Below are 23,249 nucleotides of genomic sequence, written 5' to 3' on the forward strand. Positions count from 1 at the left end.
TCTTTCTCCCCCTTCTTCGCACTTCTATTCTCTTCTTTCTTCATAATACTACCTTTCACCCTTTCTTTGCACTTCTTCAAGTCGAGTTGCTTGTCTGAATTGTGTGTCTACAAATGAGGTCGAGTTAGGCTATTTATACATGTCTTCACTGGGTCTTTAGGCTGACTTGACAGCTGGAGATTAAGCCGACTTGTTCTAGCATATTCCTTCATAATTGTAGGCTGACTTGAAGAGGTTAGATGACAAGTTCTTGGAGGATATTTTTACATAGACAAGATGACCATTTACAAAGTGTAACATGACTTTATTACATGACAATGACTCTTACATTTTATGACTAGATGACAAATAGATCCTAAAGACTCTCAATGGGAGTCTTGACTCAAAAACAAAATCCTTGCTCATGAAACCCATGAAGCAAGTCAATAAAATAATTTCATTTTTCTTATTTACATCTTATTACATAAAATCATATTTACATGTCATTATGGAGACTGAACATAGTTACACTTTTCAACACAGATGGGAGTGAAAAATGTGGAACAGGAAAATGGAACCATGCTACTAAAACCAAGGTTTCCCAATTAGTGCCCTTCCTAAGACCATAGGTCAATAGGGGAGATCCCATCGGACTAGGATCGAGGATAAACCCCCTATTTAAGGTGAGGGAACAAGACCATGGTCAAAGCCCTTCCATCTTCCAACTCACCCAATAATCCATGCCTAATATGCCCAAGGAAAACAAGCATAAACACTTGATTGCACAAAGAAAAACATACCTTCTGGGTTGAAATTTCCCACATTTTAACATATGGTCTCAATAAATGGGCGAGGAAAGATATAATTGATGCAAGGAGCGAAAACAAAGCAACACATCACATCAGCTATGAGTGGCTCTCAGGGGCTACTGGCTGTCGACTGAGGAAGATGACCAGGAAATAAGCACTCCTATGGGTCCCCACTTCTAGTGGGTAACAATTCAAATTGACAAGGAGAGGGAATTTTGGGTCTTGGAAAGTCTAAACATCAAGGGTTGAGTGGTTTCCACAAAATCATTCCCCTTTGATGGGCATTCATTCCATTTTCATCCATAATTTCCCTTGCCCTAGTTGTTTGCCCTAGGATAAATCCTGGTTTGGTTATAACTTCAACTTGGAGTTGATTTGGGGTAGCATCTGATGTGCTCTAGCCATGAAAATTGGTGGAGAGGCTAAAGCACATGAGATCTCCAAGGCTCAGAAATGGTTTGGGGAAATTCTACCTGGTGAAGAAGATATTTAAATACTTAATATTTTTAATGGGTTCCTAAGTCTAAACTTATGAAAAAAAAAATATTAATGGGTATTAATATAAAATTGGGTTAGAAGGTTCTAAATGACATGGATCAAGCCAAATCTAATCTTAGCCGTTGATTAGAGATGTAATCTCGATCGTTGAAGACTCAACAGAAAAAGTATAAGAGGAGGCTTGAGGGTCAGTTGGAGATACACCAGAGTGATCAGTCAATTCGATTTTCTAGAGCGGGGTTTGCTAAGAGAAATCGAACCAGTGATCAGAGTTGCAGCAAGGGGTAGTGAGTGCAAGGTAGAGAGGCAGAGATAGTTCCGGAAGACCAGCACAGAGGCAGAGAGGTAGATGCAGAGCCAGAGGAAGCCATGCAGAGACCAACATTGACTGCGCAAAGGCCAGAAGGGCCTGCGTGATTGACGCAGAGGTTGCAATTGTGATGTAGAGGGCCAGAGAGGTTGCGTAGAGCCTCAGAGGGTTGACGCAGAGGCCAGGAGGGCTGACGATGTGCTTTAGAGTGGGCTAGAGAGGGTTTTGTGGAGCAGACTTTCAGAATATCTGCTTTCAAAAAGAGGTATTACTGCCAGATTATTTTCTCTGTATAGTGAGCCAGTTTGGCACCTAGTGTACTCAAGAAAAGCTGCTTAATAATAAAACCCTCAGAACTACTGCACCGATTTTCCCATGTTGGGTCTTTCCAGAGACGATTTGTCCAAAAATAACGGTGTCCCTTGTGTGGTTGGTCATTTCTTTCAGTCGTTGATCTGTAGATGGTTGACACTGTATTGTGTTTATTTCAATATTTATATGGTTAAATAACTTGTTAGTAATTAAACAAGTAGGTGAAATAAACCAGAATATATAGAAAAATTTCTAATGGGTAATACTTAGAAATTTCAACATGGTATCAGAGCATTGCAAATCACAAGAGAGCTGAAAGAACTAGCTAAATCAAAGAATTTGCAGTAGAAACAACTGTCTTGAGTGACAAAAGTTGTTCCTAGGCAAAAAGCAGCAGAGAAGGGTTGACGCAGAGGGCCTACGTCATTAGTTCGAGCCAGAGAAGGGGCCAGTGCAGAAGCAGTGAGAGGCTCACAAAAAGCCATGTCATCCTACTCAGCCAAGTAGGAGTGATGCAGTTGGCTAGTGGAGCAAATCAGCCTTGCCGAGATTGCGCAAAACCAAGAAGCTTAGTTTCTTCAGTTGCTGAGGCATAGGAAGCTGTGGGCAAATTGTGGAGTGTGACGCTGGTGGGGTGCTGTTGTTGTTGAGGCAGAAAAGTACCTAACGGGACAAAACCAAGGTAGACAGAACCGCTGCCTTGAGGGATTTCTAGCCAAGAAATCTAGATTCGAGTTGCAGTTGCAAAGAGGATCGAAGAGGAACGGTTCGACAGTTGGCATGAGGATTTCCGCTGCCTTGAGGGATTTCTAGCCAAGAAATCTAGATTCGAGTTGCAGTTGCAAAGAGGATCGAAGAGGAACGGTTTGACAGTTGGCATGAGGATTTCCAAGAGGGAAATCAAGACTCAGAGGGAGTCTAAGAGAGAACCTCTAGGAGGGAATTCGAGACTCAGAGGGAGTCTAAGAGAGAACTTCTAGGAGGGAATTCGAGACTTAGAGGGAGTCCAGAAGAGGAGCGGAGATGGCCGTTGATGACGACTGTGCCATGGCTGCTCGTGCACCTCTAGAGAAGAGGTGGGGTGACATCGAGCTGTAGTCAGGAGGACTATAGGAGATGAGGGGCAGGGTCCTTGAGGTACCCAAACTCTTGGATCATATTCGGCTACGAAAACCTCGAAGTGACAGTAGCAGGATGATGGATGTCGGTAGAAGAATATGCGAATAGAGCAGAAGAACAGTGCTAGAGTGCAGTAGTCCCTGGCAGCGCAGAGAGGGTTGCAGCAGTGTGAGAGGCATAGAGGAGGTTGCAGCAGTGCAAGAAGGCATAGAGGTGTTTGCAGTAATGCGAGAAGCACAAAGTTGTTGCAGCAGCGCAGAGATAGCAGAGGGAGCACGGGATAGCAACAGAGGGAGCTTCAACATCAGGAGGGTTTCTAGCTTGACAAGGATGTTAGTAGTTGGGTAGATTAGTTACCATCGTCTCAGTAACTGAGTTGCAGTGTAGCAGTAGCAGCAGTAGTGCTATGGGCAACACGATGCAACATGAGGAGAGAGGGCTGCAGTGCAGATGCAGTGTTGCGAGGAAGGACCAACAACAACACGGATGCAGAGGAGCTATCGTACAGATGTAGCAGTGGCAGGGGTAGAGCCATGGGCAATAGTACAGGATGCAGTAGTGCAAAGGATGTTGGGCAGGAAGGCCAAGCATCAACACAGGTACCTGTGCCAGATGATCAGGATGATGCTCAGTGGTGGAGTATTACTAGAGCACATTCCTCGCTAAGAGGGAGTGTTGATTTGGGGTAGCATTGAATGTGCTCTAGCCATGAAAATTGGTGGAGAGGCTAAAGCACATGAGATCTCCAAACCCAGAAATGGTTTGGGGAAATTCTACCCAGTGAAGGAGATATTAAAATAATTAATATTTTTATTGAGTTCCTAAGTGTAAACTTAGGAAAATAAAAATATTAATGGGTATTAACATAAAACTGGGTTAGAAGGTTCTAAATAACATGGATCAAGCCAAATCTAATCTTAGTCGTTGATTAGAGATGTAATCTCGGCCATTGAAGACTCAACAGAAAAAGTATAAGAGGAGGCTTGCGGGTCAGTTGGGGATACACCAGAGTGATCAGTGAGTACGATTTTCTAGAGCGGGGTTTGTTAAGAGAAATCGAACTAGTGATCAGAGTTGCAACAAGGGGTAGTGAGTGCAAGGCAGAGAGGCAGACACAGAGCCAGAGGAAGCCACGTAGAGACCAGCAGTGACTGCGCAGAGGCCAAAAGGGCCTGCGTCACTGATGCAGACGCTACAAAAGTGATGCATAGAGCCAGAGAGGCTGCGCAGAGCCTCAGAGGGCTGATGCAGAGGGTTTCAGGCTGACGCAAAGGCCAGGAAGGCTGATGCTGTGCTTCAGAGTGGGCTGGAGAGGGTTTCGTGGAGCAGACTTTCAGAATATCTGCTTCCAAAGAGAGGTATTACTGCCAGATTATTTTCTCTGTCGGGTGAGCCAGTTTGGCACCCAGTGTACTCAAGAAAAGTTGCTTAATAATAAAACCCTCAGAACTGCTGCAATGGTTTTCCCAAGTTGGGTTTTTTCTGGGGACGATTTGTCCAAAAATAACATTGTCCCTTGTGTGGTTCTTCATTTCTTTTAGTTGTTGATCTGTAGATGGCTAAGACTGTATTGTGTTTATTTCAATATTTACATGGTTAAATAACTTGTTAGTAATTAAACGAGTAGGCGAAATAAACTAGAGAATACAGAAAAATGTCTAATGGGTAATACTTAGAAATTTCAACACTTGGGGGCTTCTTAAGGGTTTCATATGCCTTAACCTCATTAGAATACATTGTGGGAAACCCTTTCCTTGCACCTAGACCTTGATCATCCCAACTCTCAACCTATCAATCAAAACCTAGGTCTTGTGTTGCCCTAATTTGGCCTCTTCAAGGAAAGCAAATTTCCTCCTCTTGGAGTCTTGTGCCTAAATTGAGTCTTTCCCTTGAGGCCTCTTTATCACCTTACACCTTGAAGCTTAAAGTACCTATTAGGTGACTTATATACATATTGAGACTCCTCCCATTGGTGAAAATCCATAAAGAGTAGGGGGTTTTGGGTGTTGTAACAATGGGCCATCACCCCATTGTTGTCACTTAGTCTAGTGATAGCCTTGTAGGGTATCCCCCTCCAAGGCCCACTAGATTTTGCTGCAACGATGGGCATCCACCTAGACTCTCATAGCCCGAACCCTTTGGATTTTCTCCAAATCCTTCAGGTGGAATTATCAAAGTTTGCATTGGTCCATCCTCAACCACTAATGGTGGCAAGGGATTTGCTCTCTCTTCCTCATGTGTTAATTAGTTTAGCTTACTTTATGCTTTCTGAAGTAGCTCTAGGTATTCCTACATGTGCTTTTTGTTGATTCTACATTCTTCAGTCCCATTGACCTAGCTTTGAGTCATTCATCCCACATCAATATATTTATCTTATCTTATCTTTGCACCATTTTGCTTTTGTTTATCATTGCACCATTTTTCTTTTGTTTATATTTGCTCATTTTGTTTATGTGAATGCATTATTTTGCTAACACTCTTCTTTTCTATGTCTAATGTTAATCCAAACAACAATAAGACCTTAACCCTCTAATTGGAAGTGACGCTGCTATAACAACTACAATGTTAATCAGAATGCTATCTTTTAACAATCATGGCTTATCAACAATTATTAAAGAAACAATAACTCCATGATTGAATTCTTCTCCATGATCAACAACATAATTATTCCTACATTTTTCTTAGGCATGACTCAAGGAATGAAGATGTTAATGATTTCACAAAATGTTTAATTTGTTAGTTATAGATAAAGTGGTGACCAGTACACATGAATATTGTCTAAATTCACATTCATAAATCACCATTTGTAAAAACATTCCTCAATCTAAATTGAGAGTATGAGGTAAAAAAATTATTTAGACTATTTGAATATCTAGACTGAAGGGTGTTTCTATATGCATGATTGAGTCAAATTGTTTTAAATGATATTTCAAGGAAAAAATGATAGAAATTGGTTATATGATAGAAATCAATTAAAACTAACCTTTAGAATGTAAGCAACACCGAGTACAAACCCATCATCAGTATATATTGCGTTCACTGCATCACGACTTCTTTTGAAAATTTTATCTTTGCCTTCAAGCATGGCTTCTGCTGCATTTACTGTTAATGCAGGTACTAGTAGAAAAAATTCCCTTAGATGAGCATTTTCATTGCTCTGCAATTCCTGCAAGCAAACAATTAAAGGATTCTATCTAAGAACTCATCAAGAGAAACACAACACAAGAACATAAACATAAAAATTGGCACTAGAAAATTGCAATCAATTATCATACTCAGATTTAATCATTGATGGTTCATGTGTACAATATAATCACTACTAAACCCCAAGGTATAGTTTAGTTGGTTTGACCCTTTCTGCTAAGGTGTAATTCCCAAGGAGATAGTGAGATCCATTGTCATTGACTCCTGCAAGGTTACTAGTCTCCATTTCTGCTGGCAGATAATACTGCTCTCCATCCAGAGACCAAGGGAAGAATGGTAGTGGGGGCAGGTATTTATTGAATAGAACTGGAAAGGTACCAACTCTGTCATTCTTCTCTCAAGTTCAAGTGTGTGGGGGGAAGTATTTGTCCAGAAAAAATAGAATCACTACTAACTGAAAAAGATAAACAATGTTTAAGTTAAATGTTACACATACAAGATGCTATGAAATCATTTGTCCAGTGTCTACCAATATACACCAAGGGTGCATGAGCATGTTTGTTCACAACCATAACATAACACCCATTACAAGTATCTCAATCATTGATAGTTAACATGTATAATACAAACACTACTAACTAAGAAAGTTGAGTGAAAACATTTTTCCACCAATATCTGCCAAGGGTTCATGAGAATTTTTGTGGACTATAACATAACATTCTTCACCATTATCTCAAGTCATTCTCATGGTGATGTGGTACCTACTAAGGTAACCTATCTTAACCAATGAAAGAAAGTTGAAATGTTGTATAATGTATAAGAGAATAGTAAGGAAGAATTGAAGCACAATGAGAAAAGGGGACTAGTCTTACCTCGAGTCAATGGGAGAGTATGCAACGTTCTATATCATATTAAACTCCCGAATGCTTGCTTGATAATGTTGTCAGAGTATATTAGAAGAAGCCCACTACAATTGGGATAATTTTCCAGCCATATAGGTAATGAACATTTGGAAATATAAAATATTGGCATGCATGTCCTCATATGCCTAAATTATTAGGTGATAAATGACAAAACAAGGATTCTTGCAAGTGAAGTGGTTTGATGTGAAAAAGAATGGCTCCATGATCATGTGACTAGTGTTATTAAATTTCTATACCCAAAAGTTGTAAATGTCTAAGTGGTAAGAGGCTAGTAACCTAATAACAAATAACAAATAAAAAAATGCAGCATTGGAAATAGGAAAACGATAATGGAATTCATACTACAAAAAATAGAAAAAATACATAGGACATATTTGCATGGCCTTAAGTGAATTTATACTAGTATAGTGTCCCTTGTCCCTCCCTTCTTTTGAAAATCCATCATATATTTACATAAAAGTACTTATAAAAAACAAATGAAAATTTAGAATGATATAACAATGGAACTTATATCATCTTCCTCAAGACTACTAATATAGAAAAAAAAATCAAAATAAGCTACTTCCTCTAATGATTTTGCATCTTTTATTAGTAAGGCACCTTTAGCCAACAATGGGTGAACACATCATCATGCCATATAGAATAAAGAGTAGGCAAATAATTGAACTCATGCTTAAAAATATATCTACACTTGAACATTCAATGGGTATATTGAGTAGAGACTCCCAAGCACTGCCAAATCCCAATGAAAGAGGACCAAACACTAAAGAATATAATTATCATACTACTGTAGATTGATGGATATAAGAAGCATGCAATAGCATAGAGAAACCTTGGTATTTCTATGATTCGTTTCTGCATGATGAGGACTCCTTATCAATGTTGTGATAATCACGATCGGGATTAAATCGGCGAGGGCCCTGAATCTTGAGTCTTGACTCAACCTCAAAATATCAACAAAAAATATAATAGTATATCTCATATCATGAGTCATGTACAATGAAATGAACCACTAAGCAACTAATGATTTCCTTTGCCCCTCTTCTCAGAAAATGTAATAGCTTTCCCTCTAGATGAGGAAGGCCTTGGAACTGACATTGGACTTTGATGTCCTCTAGAAGCTGAAGAACTAGGAGCCAAAGGAGGTAGAACACGTCCTCTACTGGTGACCATGGTAGGTGGTCTCACCTTAGAGGGTAGTTCGAATGATTAAGGAGTGAAAGTCGAATTGCTAGTTGGAGGGGGGCCCACATGGGAAAATAGGCCCACAAATTATAAATAGAGGAGCCTCAACCTCATTTGGTATCTTTTGACATATTGAACTCAACCTTAGTTGCTTGAGCTGCTTAGTCGGGTCACCCATTGTTTAGCATGAGTTCTCCAAGCAGAGAACTCACCCTCTCTTCGGTGGACCACGAGTGCCACCCTAGTGAGGTTTCTTTCTATCATTCCAGGAGATTGCAGGTGGATATTTAGAGCCCACAACTTAGCCATCATTCAGTCAGTGCGTACTCCAGAAGGACGCAGTAATGGAATACGCAATAGATAATTCAGTGGCCTTCCGGGGAGCAATTGCCGGAGGAGTTTTGGAGAAGGAAGTACAGGGTGAGACTAGCCTTTAGGAGGATTTCGGGAGTTGGAGATTTCTTTTTGGGAGCAGCGTGATTGCCAACACTCAAGGCCAGTGTAGGGACTCATAACTAAGAACACGTGGGAATTCATGGGTCAGTTGTGGAGCAAGTATTCGCTAGGAGAGATAAGGGGAAGTTCGAGGAAGATTATTTCAGCCATTTTGGCGTGTTTTGGAGGGCTTATTCTGGAGTTATAGGTAGGTCGTACATTTCAACAATTGGAGGAGGGCATGGTTCTTGGGAGGTTAAATTTTTGAGGTCAAAACCAAGCCAAACCCTTTCTGGGTTTTGGTTGAGGAGCTTGGGGCTAATTTTGCAAATTTTTCTAGGCAAATCTGAGGGGTCAAACAAGAGTCCCAACTCAGCTAGCAGCTAGAGGAGCTAGGGAGAATTTGGGCCAAAATTCTGAGGTCAACATTTGGTGAATTCCTTCGTGGATTATTCTAGGTATTTGATGGAGAGGCCGGGGTTAATTTCCTGGAATTTTTTGAGCATCGGAGGTGGGGTTTCCAGCAGCATCTTTGCTACAGACAGCACAGTTTCACAAGGGCAACGCAAGGCATCATTGTAGCAGTTATTTGTGCCATCTGGGCTTGACCACGCTTGCCATTGAGGCAAGCCCAGGTGCACCACTTCCACATTATTGTACTTTTCTCCCTGATTATAATAAAATGGCTCAGCTATTGGTTATTTCTGGACTTTTTATGGGTGTGCACTGAATGTTTCAATTTTATAGTGTTGTTTTTATTGTTTTCTTTGCATAGCACTATTTTTCCTAGTTTGGAACATTATAGTGGTATGAGAGCATAATCTTGGCCCAGTTGTGGGTAGCCAAAAAATCATGGAAGATTCAGGGATGAGTGCACATTGATGGGTGAAACAGGAGACAAACCCATGGCTCAAGGGAAATCTAGTATGCATAAATTCTGGGGTGGAATCCGTTGGGACGATGAGAGGTTGGCCCAGTTGAGGAGGATGACAGACCAGACCCATCCTCACCCTTACAACAAAGACACTAGAGGTGAGCAAGTCGTGGGGGTGCAACCATCTACCTCATGTGGGGAAGGTCGACAGAATCAGGACACTAGATCTCCTGAGAAGGAGCAAGCAGGACAGGGATAGTTAGAGGGTGAGACCAAGGGACGCTTTTGCTGGTGGAGACTTGGATTTAGATATCAAGAGCCTGAGGAGGAGGTTGAGCATGATGCTGAGAGCCCACAGGATGGTGAGGAGCACATCGATCTACCCGGTGTGGTGCAGGAGTCACCATTATTCGAGACCTCTTTGATAGCCCCACTTGACACCTTGGTGGAGAGGATAGAGCCTACACACATAGGGCCATCTGTTGAGGAGGTGCCATCCGATCAGGTGTGGGCCGACACATAGAGGCACAACTCTAGGCTGTCACATCCAGGGGTGTGTGGGAGCATCTAGTATGGAGCAGTGGTCTGTAGATGGGCATTGGGACGCATGGGGGTGTGTCATAGTATGTTGGACTACGTTGTGGAGTTGGAGTGCCTCACATCGCATCAAGTACACGCGATGACTAACAGGTGTAGTGACACAGGTGGGACACAGGACAGTACGGGATGGCATAGCTGTAGCCAAGGGTATCAAGTGGTGTACAGGGATAGGTTGCAGCATACAGTGGCATGTCGAGGAATGCAATGTTGCTTGGTGGTATGCAGTGATACATGGTGCGGCGTAGCGGACTCTTGGAGTGTTGCCTTTAAGGAGGCCTATGGACAGGGGCATTGGGTGTACCATTGGATGCAACTCGCCTAGGATCGATGAGGACATTGTTGAGCATCTGGGGACACCATGTTTAGCGGAGACAGGGCTTCGAGGGGGTTATCAACAGATCCGAGGCAGAGAGAGTGTCGTCCATAGGATCACTCTTGAGAATTCCGGCAGACTTTTGATCATACCCTTTGGGACATACTCACCCATCATCCTCTAGTGTTGCTTACAGTCACAGAGTGTTTGGTTGTTGCCTCTTCACACTCTCCATTCAGGTAGTGGGACATGGGAGGCTCACCCTAGACAGTTGGATGAGACACGACGTGTCATGAGCCGGGAGGAGACTCTCTAGTTGAGACACTTGGTAGGTGCACAAGTTGTCGAATACTGGCTTAGGGATGGCGTGGTTGATGGCCAAGGTAGCATATGTTCCACCCCTGGGCTCACATTTGAGGGACGGTGGATGGTAGACTTCGTCTACAGGAGGGTACCCAAACTCCGAGCAGTGTCGAGGTGTATCATTAGGAGTTGGGATAGCGGATTTCATTGTGTGGTCTGGCAGGAGCAGGGTAAGTTCGCATGCGTGAGACATACTCTTGATACTTGGGGCCCACCCAGGGGATACGTACAGGGGTCAGAGTGTTGAAATTTCTAAGTCTAACACGTTAGAAATCCCTACTGCATCTTCTGGTTTAAACTCTCCTACTTGTTTATTACATTAACAAGCTATTTATAAATATATACTGAAAATAAACACATATGCAACCTTAACTCACACACAGATCATCAACTAAAATACTAAAACAAACACACAAGGGACACCGTTAGTTTTGGACAATCGTCCCCGGAAAAACCCAATGCGAGAAAATCGGTGCAGCAGTTTTGAGGCTTATATTATTAAGCAGATTCTTGAGTACAACTAGGGTGCCAAAATGGCTCACCCACAGAGATTGTTACACGATAGTAATACCTCTTCTTGGAGACAAATATTCAACCTCTCAACTCTAGACTACCCCACGAAAATCCTTCCGGCGCTTCCTCTTGGCCCTTCGTCAGCCCTGCTAGCTTTAGCATAGCTCCTGAGGCCTCTGCATTAGCCTCTTGACTCTCTGCGTCAACTCTCTGGCCTTCTACGTCACCCACGCAGGCTCCTCAGCCTCTCCATTAGCCTCTTTTGTCACTGCGTTGACCCTCAAGCACTATCTCTGCCTCTCTACTATGTACTCACTGCCCCTCGCTGTAATAGATCACTTGTTCGAATTTTCTCAGCAAGCCCCGCTCCAGAAAATCGAACTGACTAATCAATCTTGGTGTATCTCCAACTGATCCTCAAGCCTCCTCTTATACTTTTCCTGTTGAGTCTTCAACGGATGAGATTAACTCTATAATCAACGGCTAAGATTAGATTTGGCTTGATCCATGTCATTTAGAACATTCTCACCCAGTTTTATATTAATACCCATTAATATTTTAATTTTCCTAAGTTTAGACTTAGGAACCCCATTAAAAATATTAATTATTTTAATATCTCTCCAACTGGGTGGAATTTCCCCAAACCATTTCTAGGTCTTGGAGATCTTATGTGCCTTAGCCTCTCCACCAATTTTCATGGCTAGAGCACATTCGATGCTACCACAAATCAACACTCCCTCTTAGCGAGGAATGTGCTCTAATAATGCTCCACCACTGAAACATCACACTGATCCTTCCACACCGGTACCTGTGCTGATGCTTGGCTTGCTGCCCCACATCATCTGCACTGCTGCTTACTGTACAAATGCCCATGAAACTGCCACTGCCACTACTACATCTGTACTGCAACTCCCTCTCAATAAACTGCCCATACTGCCCCTAGCATTGCCACTGCTAATTGTTGCACTACAACTGAATTACTGAGAAGTAAGTAACTGATCTACCCAAATTTTGAGATCCTTGTCTGTCCGGAAGCTTCCTGATGTTGAAGGTACCTCTGCTGCTATCCCGTGCTCCCTTTGCTGCCTCTGCACTCCTGCAAACATCTATGTGCCTCTTGCATTGCTGCAACCTCCACTACCCTGCTATAGACCTCTGCACTCTAGCACCGCCTTGTCGCTCCATCGCATCTTGCTTCTACCCGACATCTGTCATCCTGCTACTATCATTAAGGGCTCCTGTAGCCGGATATGATCCAAGAGTTTGGGCACCTCAAGGATCCTGCCCCTAGTATGTAGTCCTCCTGACTACAACTCGATGTCTCCCCATCTCTTCTCTAGAGATGCATGAGCAATCATGGCACAGTCGTCATCAGTCTCGACTTCTTTCTCCGTCTTAGCCGAAGCTGCCTTAGAGTCAGAAGCCTCTCCCTTGTTCTTCATCTTGGGACACTAGGATGCATAATGACCCAACTCCCCACAATGGAAGCACTTCACCTTGGAGATATTCTTCTTCTTCCTCTTCCCTTGCTGTCTTGTAGATGCTAGGGCTGTAGCCTCCTCCTCCTCTTTCTTGATTCGACCTCCTTTGCCACTACTCCCCGCCTTGGTCATCCATCTGATCTCTTCTTGGCGAAGAGCTGCACACATCTCTTCCCATCCTGGAAGAGTAGCTCTTCCCAAAATTCCTTGGACAAATGTCTCCCACTCCTTGGAGACTGCATTCAGGGTGGTCCTCACCGTGAACTCCTGATTCGGCGTAGCCCCTATGGAAGTAAGTTGGTCACAAATCTTCTGCAATCTGCGGAGGAATAGATCTATCTGCTTCCCCTTCTGCATCTGATACGACCGCAGCTGATTCTCCAATAGCATCTTCCGCTGCACGGAAGTGCCCTGATACAATGTCATCAAAGTATCCCACATCTCCTTTGCTGTGTTCTTTTCAGCAATATGTGGTACGACATGATCTTTGACTCCATCAAGGATTATGCACTTTGCTTTCGCCATTGCATCCTCATACTTCTCATTATCAGCTGGGTTGACTGGGATAGCCACGGTTCTCGAGGCGAAGCCCTTGATGCGATGTCGACCCAGGATTGCCAGGATCTTGGCCTTCCAGATGACAAAGTTGGAAGCCCTGTCCAACCTGTCCTGATCCCTTAGTCCATTCACTGCCATTTCCGCTCCTTTTATGGACACCTATGAGTTTCGACTTCTCTCCTGGAAATCTCCCTCTAAGTCCCGATTTCCCTGCCGGAAATCTTCTCGCCAAATGTCGAACCACTCCTCTCCAATCCTCCTTGTAAATGCAACTCAAATCTGGATTTCTTGGCTAGAAATCCGTGAAGGTAGCGACTCCCTCTACCTTGGTTTTGTCCCGTTAGGTATTGTTCTGCTTCGACAGAAACAACACCCCACCAACTTCCCAACTAGAATTTGCCCACAACTCCCTAGCTCTGGCAACTGAAGAAACTGAGCCTTCCAGCTTTGCATAGTCTCGACAAAAGTTGAATCGCTCCCCTGGCCAACTGCGTCAATCCTACTTGGCTGAGTAGGATGACGTGGCTCTTTGTGAGCCTCTTCTGCCTCTCTCTAGCTCAAAATGATGACGCAAACCCTTTGCGTCACTTCTTCTCCTTCTACTTATGAGCAGCTTTGTCTCTCGAGACAACTGCTACTGCTGTAAATTTCTGATATTGTTGATGCCTTCAGTCCTCTTGTGATCTGCAACCCTCTAATACCATGTTGAAATTTCTAAGTCTAACACGTTAGAAATCCCTACTGCATCTTCTAGTTTAAATTCTCCTACTTGTTTATTACATTAACAAGTTATTTATAAATATAAATATTGAAAATAAACACAGATGCAGCCTTAACTCATATACAGATCATCAATTGAAATACTGAAACAAACACATAAGGGACACCGTTATTTTTGGACAATCGTCCCCGGAAAAACCCAATGCGAGAAAACCGGTTCAGCAATTCTGAGGGTTTTATTATTAAGCAGGTTCTTGAGTACAACTAGAGTGCCGAAATGGCTCACCCTACAGAGATTGTTACACGGCAGTAATACTTCTTCTCGGAGACAAATATTCAGCCTCTCAGCTCTAGTCTACCCCACGAAAATCCTTCCGGTGCTTCCTCTTGGCCCTTCGTCAGCCCTGCTAGCTTCAGCATAGCTCCTGAGGCCTTTGCGTCAGCTCTCTAGCCTTTTGCATCACCCACACAAGCCCCTCAGCCTTTGCGCAGTTTTTAGCTGTCTCTGCGTCAGCCTCTTTGGTCACTGCGCTGACCCTTAGGCACTATCTTTGCCTCTCTGCTATGTACTCACTGCCCCTCGCTGCAACAAATCACTTGTTTGAATTTTCTCAGCAAGCCCCGCTCCAGAAAATCGAACTCACTGATCAATCTTGGTGTATCTCCAACTGACCCTCAAGCCTCCTCTTACACTTTTCCTGTTGAGTCTTCAACAACCGAGATTAAGTCTCTAATCAACAACTAAGATTAGGTTTGGCTTGATCCATGTCATTTAGAACATTCTCACCCAGTTTTATATTAATACCTATTAATATTTTCATTTTCCTAAGTTTAGACTTAGGAACCCCATTAAAAATATTAATTATTTTAATATCTCTCCAACCGGGTGGAATTTCCCCAAACCATTTTTGGGTCTTGGAGATCTTATGTGCCTTAGCCTCTCCATCAATTTTAATGGCTAGATCACATCCGATGCTACCACAAATCAACACAGAGATGAGGGTCAAATGCGTTTTAACAGGTAACAACGTTACGCAACAACATGCTGTGAGGAGTGGGAGTTATGAGCTCCTTGTATGTTTGGGGGATCCAAGGATCCGGTTAGCAGGCAGATCACTCCACTTTGTGATGAGTTGGTGTTGGAATTTCTAAGTCTAACCCATTAGAAACCCTTCATGTACTTTTTGATTTATCCCTACCTACCTAAGTCACCTGACATGGGGATTCGGGATTTGTATGATACGGGGATTCGAGAGTCGGATTCAAACACGTTGACCCTCGGAACAGGACAAGTAGGATTCGTTATATATTATTTTATATATATATATATATATATCTATATATATATATATATATATATATATATATATATTAAAAATTAGATATTTCTTACACAAACTCTCATTAATGATACAAATTTATTTTTTATTTGCCATCCTTCATGTCTTTTTACCAAATTTATGTTTAATTTGACATCCTACATATCTTTTTACATTCAGTTAAAATCGTTGTCAAACAAATATATAATGATACTGGGAAATTACTATAATCTCTCTTGGAATTATATTTTAGTTAACCATCTTCAAAATTCCAAATTCCATGATGACATCATTTTTTCTGAAGATTATCTTTACTAAATTTGCCTAAATACTATTGTTGAACTCAACACGCAATTGAAAATGCATATATTTGTGAACTTATCGACCAAACTTGTTCCAAAACATTTTCTCATGTACAAGAGGCATAGAGTTTAGGCACACATTCATTTTCAAATAACATATAAATGGGGCTCTCTAATGTAACGAGCATAAAATGTGAGATGGATAAAACATGGTGATTTATCACAAAATTTCCAAGCTGATGACCCAGAGATACCAGATTAATAAAGATGTATTAACAAATGTTCTCCAATGTGCGAACTCATCTAGATTCTACCATTGAAAACCTGTACTGTGCAACTGTATCTCAATAAACAACAATTGTCACCATTATATCAATACGCAATAACAGTCACCATTAAAACACACTGAAATTTGAAGGTGAAATTTACATATTCTCTAAATAGCAATTGTGACTATTATCTCAATAGGTAGTAATAGTCACCATTAAAACCACACCTTGAAATTTAGGAATTCTCTAAATGGAAATGTCACTATTATCTCAATGCAGTTATAGTAGCCATTAAAACCACACCTAAAGAATGCAAACTAAGTTGGTAAAAACTCTTTGCAACAACCCACATAAGAATGTACTCAAAAAATTGGTAAAAGCTTCAGACCTTTAGCGACACTTTGGAAAAAGAAATCCATGGGATAGTTATGCCTAAGATATGAATACCCCCATCTGTCATAAAAAAACCCCACACGAGAATGAACTCAAAAAATTGGTAAAAGCTCCAAACCATTGGGATTCAAATCCCAAAATTGGGACACAACAGGGCATGACCGGGATTCGATCGTGTCCCACTAGGACACGACGTGTCCCATTTTGGGATTTGAATCTCCAACAAATCCTGTCTGATTCGTGGGATTCAGACATGTCAGGTAGTTTGAGCAAATCTGGTTTCATAGCTACCTACTTGTTCTGTTAAGTAACAAGTTATTTACCATGTAAATACTGGAAATAAATACAAGTACATGCTCAACACATTATAGATCATCAACTGAAGGAAACAGAAACAAGCACACAAGTGACATCGTTGTTTTTGGACTAATGTCCCTAGAAAAACCTAATGCGGGAAAACCGGTGTAGCTATCTGAGGGTTTGATTTATTAACCAGTTTCAGAATACAATCTGGGTGCCAAATTTGGCTCACCCAACAAAGAAGAAATCTCGGCAGTAGTACCTCTCTATTCGGAAGCAAATATTCCGGCTGAAACCCCGGATGAACACTCCTGCAGCTCCACAGCTCCAATCTACCCCACGAAATACCAGCGTTAGCCTCTAGGGACTGCGTTAGCTCTCTCTGGCCCAGGGTTAGCTCAGCTTCACTCTAGATTGGCCTACGTCAGTCGTCTGGCCCTCTGCGTCACTCACGTTGGCCCTTTGAGGCACTGCACAGCTCCTGGCTGGCTTTGCATGAACCCTTGGCTGGTTCTACATCCCTCTCTCCGGCTACTGCGTTGATCCTCCTAGTGCTATCTCTGCCTCTCTGCTTTTGTATTCACTGCCCCTCAGCTGTAACTGTGATCACTCTCTCAACTTTCTCAACAAACCCAGCCCCAAAAAGTCGAAATTTTGATCTCTTGGTGTGTTCTCCAAGTGACCCTCAAGCATCCTCTTATACTTTTCTCGTTGACAAATCAACAGCCGAGATTAAGTCTCTAATCAATGACTAAGATTAGATCTGGCTTGATCCATGACTTTTAGACCATTCTAACACAGTTTTATATTAATTCACATTAATATTTTATTTTCCCTAAGTTTAGACTTGGGGACTCCATTAAAATATTAATTATTTTAATATCTCCCAAACTGTTTAGAATCTGCCCAAACCCTTTCTGGGTATTGGAGATCTCATGTGCTTTACCCTCTCCACCAATTTTTGTGGCTACAGCACATCCGATGCTACCCCAAATCAACACTCCCTCTTAGCGAGGACTCTGCACTAGTAATACTCGTCACTGAGCATCACTCTGATCATCCGGCATCGGTCCTTGTGTTGATTCTAGGCCTGCTGCCCATCACCTGCACTGCTGCATCATATATTGCTACCCATGGCACTGCCACTACCACTGCTGTATCTGTATGGCAACTTCATCTCATCCTGTTACATCGTGTTGTCCATAGCACTGTCACTACTAACTGCTGCACTGCAACCCAATTACTGAGAAGTAAGTAACTAATCTCCCAACTCTGACATCTCCGTCAGGCTAGAGACACCCATGATGCTGAAGCTCCCTCTGTCGCTGACAAGTGCTCCCTCTCTGACCTTTGCGCCACTGCAACTACTCCATGCATCTCACAACGTTGCACACCGCTCTGTGCCATTCTGCACAGGTGCAACAATCCCGTGCTTCTCGCATTGCTGCTTCACACTGTCCTGGGAATCTTGCACTGAAGCTCCCTCTCTTGCTCCATCTGCATCCGTCTCTACTAACATCTGCCAGTACTGCTACTCCTCTTCGAGTCTCTCGTAGCAAGGTCTAATCCAAGAGGCTGGGTACCTCGAGGATCCTGCCCCTCATCGCCTGTAGTCCATTTGACTATAGCTCGATGTCTCCCCACTTCCGCTCAAGTGGTGTGTGTGCACTCATGGGCACGGTCATCATCTGTCTCCACTTCCTTCTCTGCCCTTGAGGAGAGGTCCTTCTTCCGTTTCTCCTACTTTCCCTCAGATGCTAGGGCAGCATCCACCTCCTCCTCCTTCTTGATTCTGATCCCCTTGCTACTGCTTCCCACCTTGCTCAGCCTTCTGATCTCTTCTTGCTGAAGAGCAACCCACATTTCCTCCCAATATGGAAGGGTCTCCTTGCTCAGTCTACTCTGGACAAACACCTCCCAGTGTTCTGAGACTACGTTCATGGCTGTTCTCACCATCAATTCTTGATCCGGTGTGGCCCCTATGGAAGTCAGCTGATCCCGAATCTCCTTCAATCGATCGAGGAAGGGTCGATCTGTTCTCCCTTCTGCATCTGGTATGATCGCAACTGATTTTCTAGTAACATCCTTCTCTGCACAGAAATATGCTAGTACAATTTCTTTAGGGCCTTCCACATCTCCATTTGTCATGTTCTTTTCGGCAATATGTGGTACTACATGGTCCTTGACCCCGTCAAGAATGATGTTCTTGGCCCTCGCCATTGCTTCCTCATACTTTTCGTTATCAACTGGGTCAACTGGGATTGCTATCGTCCTCAAGGCAAAGTGTTTGACACCATTCCTGTTTAGAACGGATAAGATTTCGGCCTTCCAAACTACGAAGTTTGAGGCTTCGTCAAGTTTGTCCTGGTCTCTTACCCCATTCACTGCCATCTCACTGCTCCTCTATTTCCCTCATGGAAGTTTTGGGTGTGACTCCCTCTGAGCCTCGATTTCCCTCCTAGAAACCCTTCTGCCAATGTCGAGATGCCCCCACTCCGATTGATAGTGCAGCTGCACCACTGATCCGGATTTCTCGGCTAGAAATCCTCGATAGCAACTCCCTCCTCCTTGGTCTTGCCCTGTTAGGTACTGCTCTGATTACAGTACTCCACTAACTCCACTCTACAACTTACCCACAGCCTCCTAAACCCCAACAAACTGAAGGTTAGAGCTCCTAGGCTCTGCGCGATCCCGACACCGGCAAATCAACTTCCTCAACCAACTGCATCAGCCCTCCTGGCCTCTACATGGATCTGCGTGAGCTTGTCTTTGCCTCCCTCAGCCTCTGCGCTGCCTCTTCTTGGGTCAATCTTGATGACGCAGGCACTGCGTCACCCCTTCCTTGCTGCTACTCTGATAGGAACAACTTATGTCACTCAGGACAACTGTTTTCTGCTATTGTTGCTATGCTCGGCTGATGTCCTCAGTTCTCCTGTGATCTGCAACCACGCTCTGATACCATGTTGGAATTTCTATGTCTAACCCGTTAGAAACCCTTCATGTACTTTACTGATTTATTTCTACCTACTTGTTATATTAATTAACAAGTTATTTACCATGTAAATACTGGAAATAAATACAAGTACATGCTCAACACATTACGAATCATCAACTGACACCGTTGTTTTTGGAATAATGTCCCCAGAAAACACCAATGCGGGAAAACCAGTGCAACTATTTGAGGGTTTGATTTATTACGCAGTTTTAGAATACAATCTGGGTGCCAAATCTGGCTCACGCAATAAAGAAAAAATCTCAGCAGTAGTACCTCTCTACTCGGAAGCAAATATTTCGGCTGAAACCCCGGATAAACACTTCGACAGCTCCACAGCTCCAATCTGCCCCACGAAACCCCAACGTCAGCTCTCTCTGGCCCAGCGTTAGCCCAACGTCACTCTGGATTGGATTGCGTCAGTCCTCTGGCCCTCTGCGTCACTCACCCTGGCCCTCTGAGGCACTGTGCAGCGCCTTGCTTCCGCTGCATGAGCCCTAGCTGGCTCTGCATGAACCCTTGGCTGGTTCTGCATCCCTCTCTCTGGCTACTGCGTTGATCCTCCCGGTGCTATCTCTGCCTCTCTGCTTCTGTATTCACTGCCCTCAACTGCAACTCTGATCACTCTCTCAACTTTCTTAGCAAACCTAGCCCCAGAAAATCGAAATCTTGATCTCTTGGTGTGTTCTCCAAGTGACCCTCAAACCTCCTCTTATACTTTTCTCGTTGACAAATCAACAACTGAGATTAAGTCCCTAATCAACATCTAAGATTAGATCTGGCTTGATCCATGACTTTTGTACCATTCTAACACAATTTTATATTAATTCACATTAATATTTTATTTTCCCTAAGTTTACACTTAGGGACTCCATTAAAAATATTAATTATTTTAATATCTCTAAAACAGTTTAGAATCTGCCCAAACCCTTTCTGGGTATTGGAGACCTCATGTGCCTTAGCCTCTCCATCAATTTTCGTGGCTAGATCACATCCGATGCTACCCCAAATGAACAGGAGGGTCATGGCAGAGGATGATCCAATTCACTTTGGGTTTGACACATGGGGGATCACTGAGACCTCCACTGCATGGTGAGGCAACCTTGTCCTGTTATGGCTCAGGGTTGAGATTGGCAGTGGAGGGGTAGGTATTGGCATCATGGAGATGCCTGGGCAGGATGAGCTTGCCTCTCACAGATTTTTTTGCCACTATGCTTGAGGAGGGGAGGATACAGTCCGCGCAAGATGGGGAGTATGTCATAGTCAAAGTAGCACATCGTCAGCATGGTGGCACCACTCTGGGACTAGCAGGGAACTGAGGCATCACAACTCTTCACTGCTCAATAACCTTTAGGGATGCGTTGGCTACTATAGGGGGAGATCATACATATCTTCCATTGGGCTTTAGCGAGTCACTAGTGGAGCAAGGGACTTCTGGTACTTGCACTGGACAGGATAGTGAGTGGAGCGAGGGGAGCTTCATGTTGGACAGGATGGCCTGGGATCCTAGTATTGAAGGATTCTTTCATATCAGGACAGTGCATAGGTCAGGGATGATTTAGTGACACATTTGGGACCCTGGCACATTTTGTAGTGAAAGTGGGGAGCAACAGTTAGAGAGGATGCTTGTTCAGGCATTGCTTGAGGACAAGCGATTTTTGGTGCATTGGAGGAACTTGCCGGATGAGGATGCCACCTAGGAGGGTGAACACATACGTGAGCATCCAGTGCTGAAGTTGCTTGGGGACAAGCAACATTTGGGAGGGGAGGACTGTAATGTCCCTTCCGAAATTAATTTGTTACAGGTTTATCTATTCTACAATTTTGACAATTTTGGAGGCCATGGGACCCATGTGATTTTTGGAAAAGACTTAGGAAGGAAAAAGGGGCCAAAATGTTTTGTTGGCATAGCGTGGGGGCCACCCACATGAGGAAATACGCACCACCTTAGAGGGAAGTTCGAATGACTAAGGAGGGAAAGTCGAATTGCTAGTTGGAGGGGTGCCACATGGGAAAATAGGCCCACGAATTATAAATAGAAGAGGCTCAGCCTCATTTGGTATCTTTTGACATATTGAACTCAACCTTAGTTGTTCGAGTTGCTTAGCTGGGTCACCCACTATTTAGCACAAGTTCTCCAAGCGGAGAACTCACCCTCTCTTCAGTGGACCACGAGTGCCACCCTAGTGAGGTTTCTTTCTATCATTCCGGGAGATTGCAGGTGGATATTTAGAGCCCCCAACTCAGCCATCATTCAGTCAGTGCGTACTCCAGAAGGACACAGTAGTGGAATACACAATAGATAATTCAGTGGCCTTTCGGGGAGCAATTGCCAGAGGAGTTTTGGAGAAGGAAGTACAGGGGAAGACTAGCCTTTAGGAGGATTTTGGGAGTTGGAGATTTCTGTTTGGGAGCAGCGTGATTGCCAGCACTTAGGGCTAGCGCAGGAACTCATCACTGGGCACACGTGGGAATTCATGGGTCAGTTGTGGAGTGAGTATTTGCCAGGAGAGATAAGGGGAAGTTCGGGGAAGATTATCTCAACCATTTTGGTGTGTTTTGGAGGGCTTATTCTGGAGTTACAGGCAGGTCATACATTTCAGTAGTTGGAGGAGGGCGTGGCTCTTGGGAGGCCAAATTTCCGGGGTCAAAACCAGGCCAAACCCTTTCTGGGTTTTGGTGGGTTTTGGTTGAGGAGCTTGGGGCTAATTTTGCAAAAAAATTTGGGCAGATTTGAGGGGTCAAACAGGGGTCCCAACTCAGTTAGCAGCTAGAGTTGAGAGCAATGTTTTAAAACTCCGACTTCGACTCCGACTTGGTATCGACTCGGCCGGCTTGATTTCAATGACTCGGTCATTGTAAAAAATACAATAAAAATTTATTTTTTATAAAAACACATAATTTTAAAGATTTTCATTCATGTTTCCAAACACACAGCATTAGAATATAGATAGAAGACAACATATGATCAAAGTAGGCTCATGAATATATCCATTATATCAAAATGGCATCTAGTGCACTGTCCAATACATACACGATGATGATATAGAGATCGAAACAAAAACACATAACCAAGGAGGCTATAAATGGCCTCTACAACAAAAGTTTGTGACTAGTACTACTGGCTACTGCTCGAGTTGCCAACATCATCTGGCTCAGTGCTACACGGGAGAGGGAGCGAAAGTGGGGAGCGAGAGTGAAAAAGGGAGCGAGAGCGACATTTTCAAAAGCTCCTGGTTTGGGAGTGAATCCCAGAGGAGTTCGACAACCAATGTCACTAACATCAAGGTACATAGAGGGATTGGTGCTCTTGATTAAATACAAGTTCAATACCCTAATACATGACAAAATTCAATGGAAACATTGCAATCCTCCAATCCTGAAATCCTAAAAAACAGATAAGTCTGCTGGATTTTGAATGAAATCTAATATTCTACTTTCTCCATATGAAATCCAATGAGGCCGGAACCACTCTCAAACATCCTGAGTCATTTCATGGTAATGTTAAAAATTTAAGTAAAAGTGGCATTTCTCCTTA

The 23,249-nt window shown here is 43.2% G+C and overlaps 1 protein-coding gene across 3 annotated transcripts in view; it reads right to left on the reverse strand.

Annotated features, from left to right (window-relative positions):
- LOC149218477 (uncharacterized) overlaps positions 1 to 23,249 on the reverse strand; it is a 500,716-nt gene that overhangs the window by 68,923 nt on the left and 408,544 nt on the right. For all 3 annotated transcript variants that reach the window (XM_089384075.1, XM_089384076.1, XM_089384074.1), the window contains one exon: positions 6,011 to 6,193. In XM_089384075.1, the coding sequence (XP_089240201.1) occupies positions 6,011 to 6,193 (183 nt within the window). The remainder of the gene's footprint in view (positions 1 to 6,010; positions 6,194 to 23,249) is intronic.

The sequence above is a fragment of the Pinus tabuliformis genome, chromosome Q (genome assembly GCF_031772625.1).
Source record: "Pinus tabuliformis cultivar Carrire ecotype Pingquan chromosome Q, CPIR1, whole genome shotgun sequence".
Taxonomy (NCBI): Eukaryota; Viridiplantae; Streptophyta; class Pinopsida; order Pinales; family Pinaceae; genus Pinus; species Pinus tabuliformis.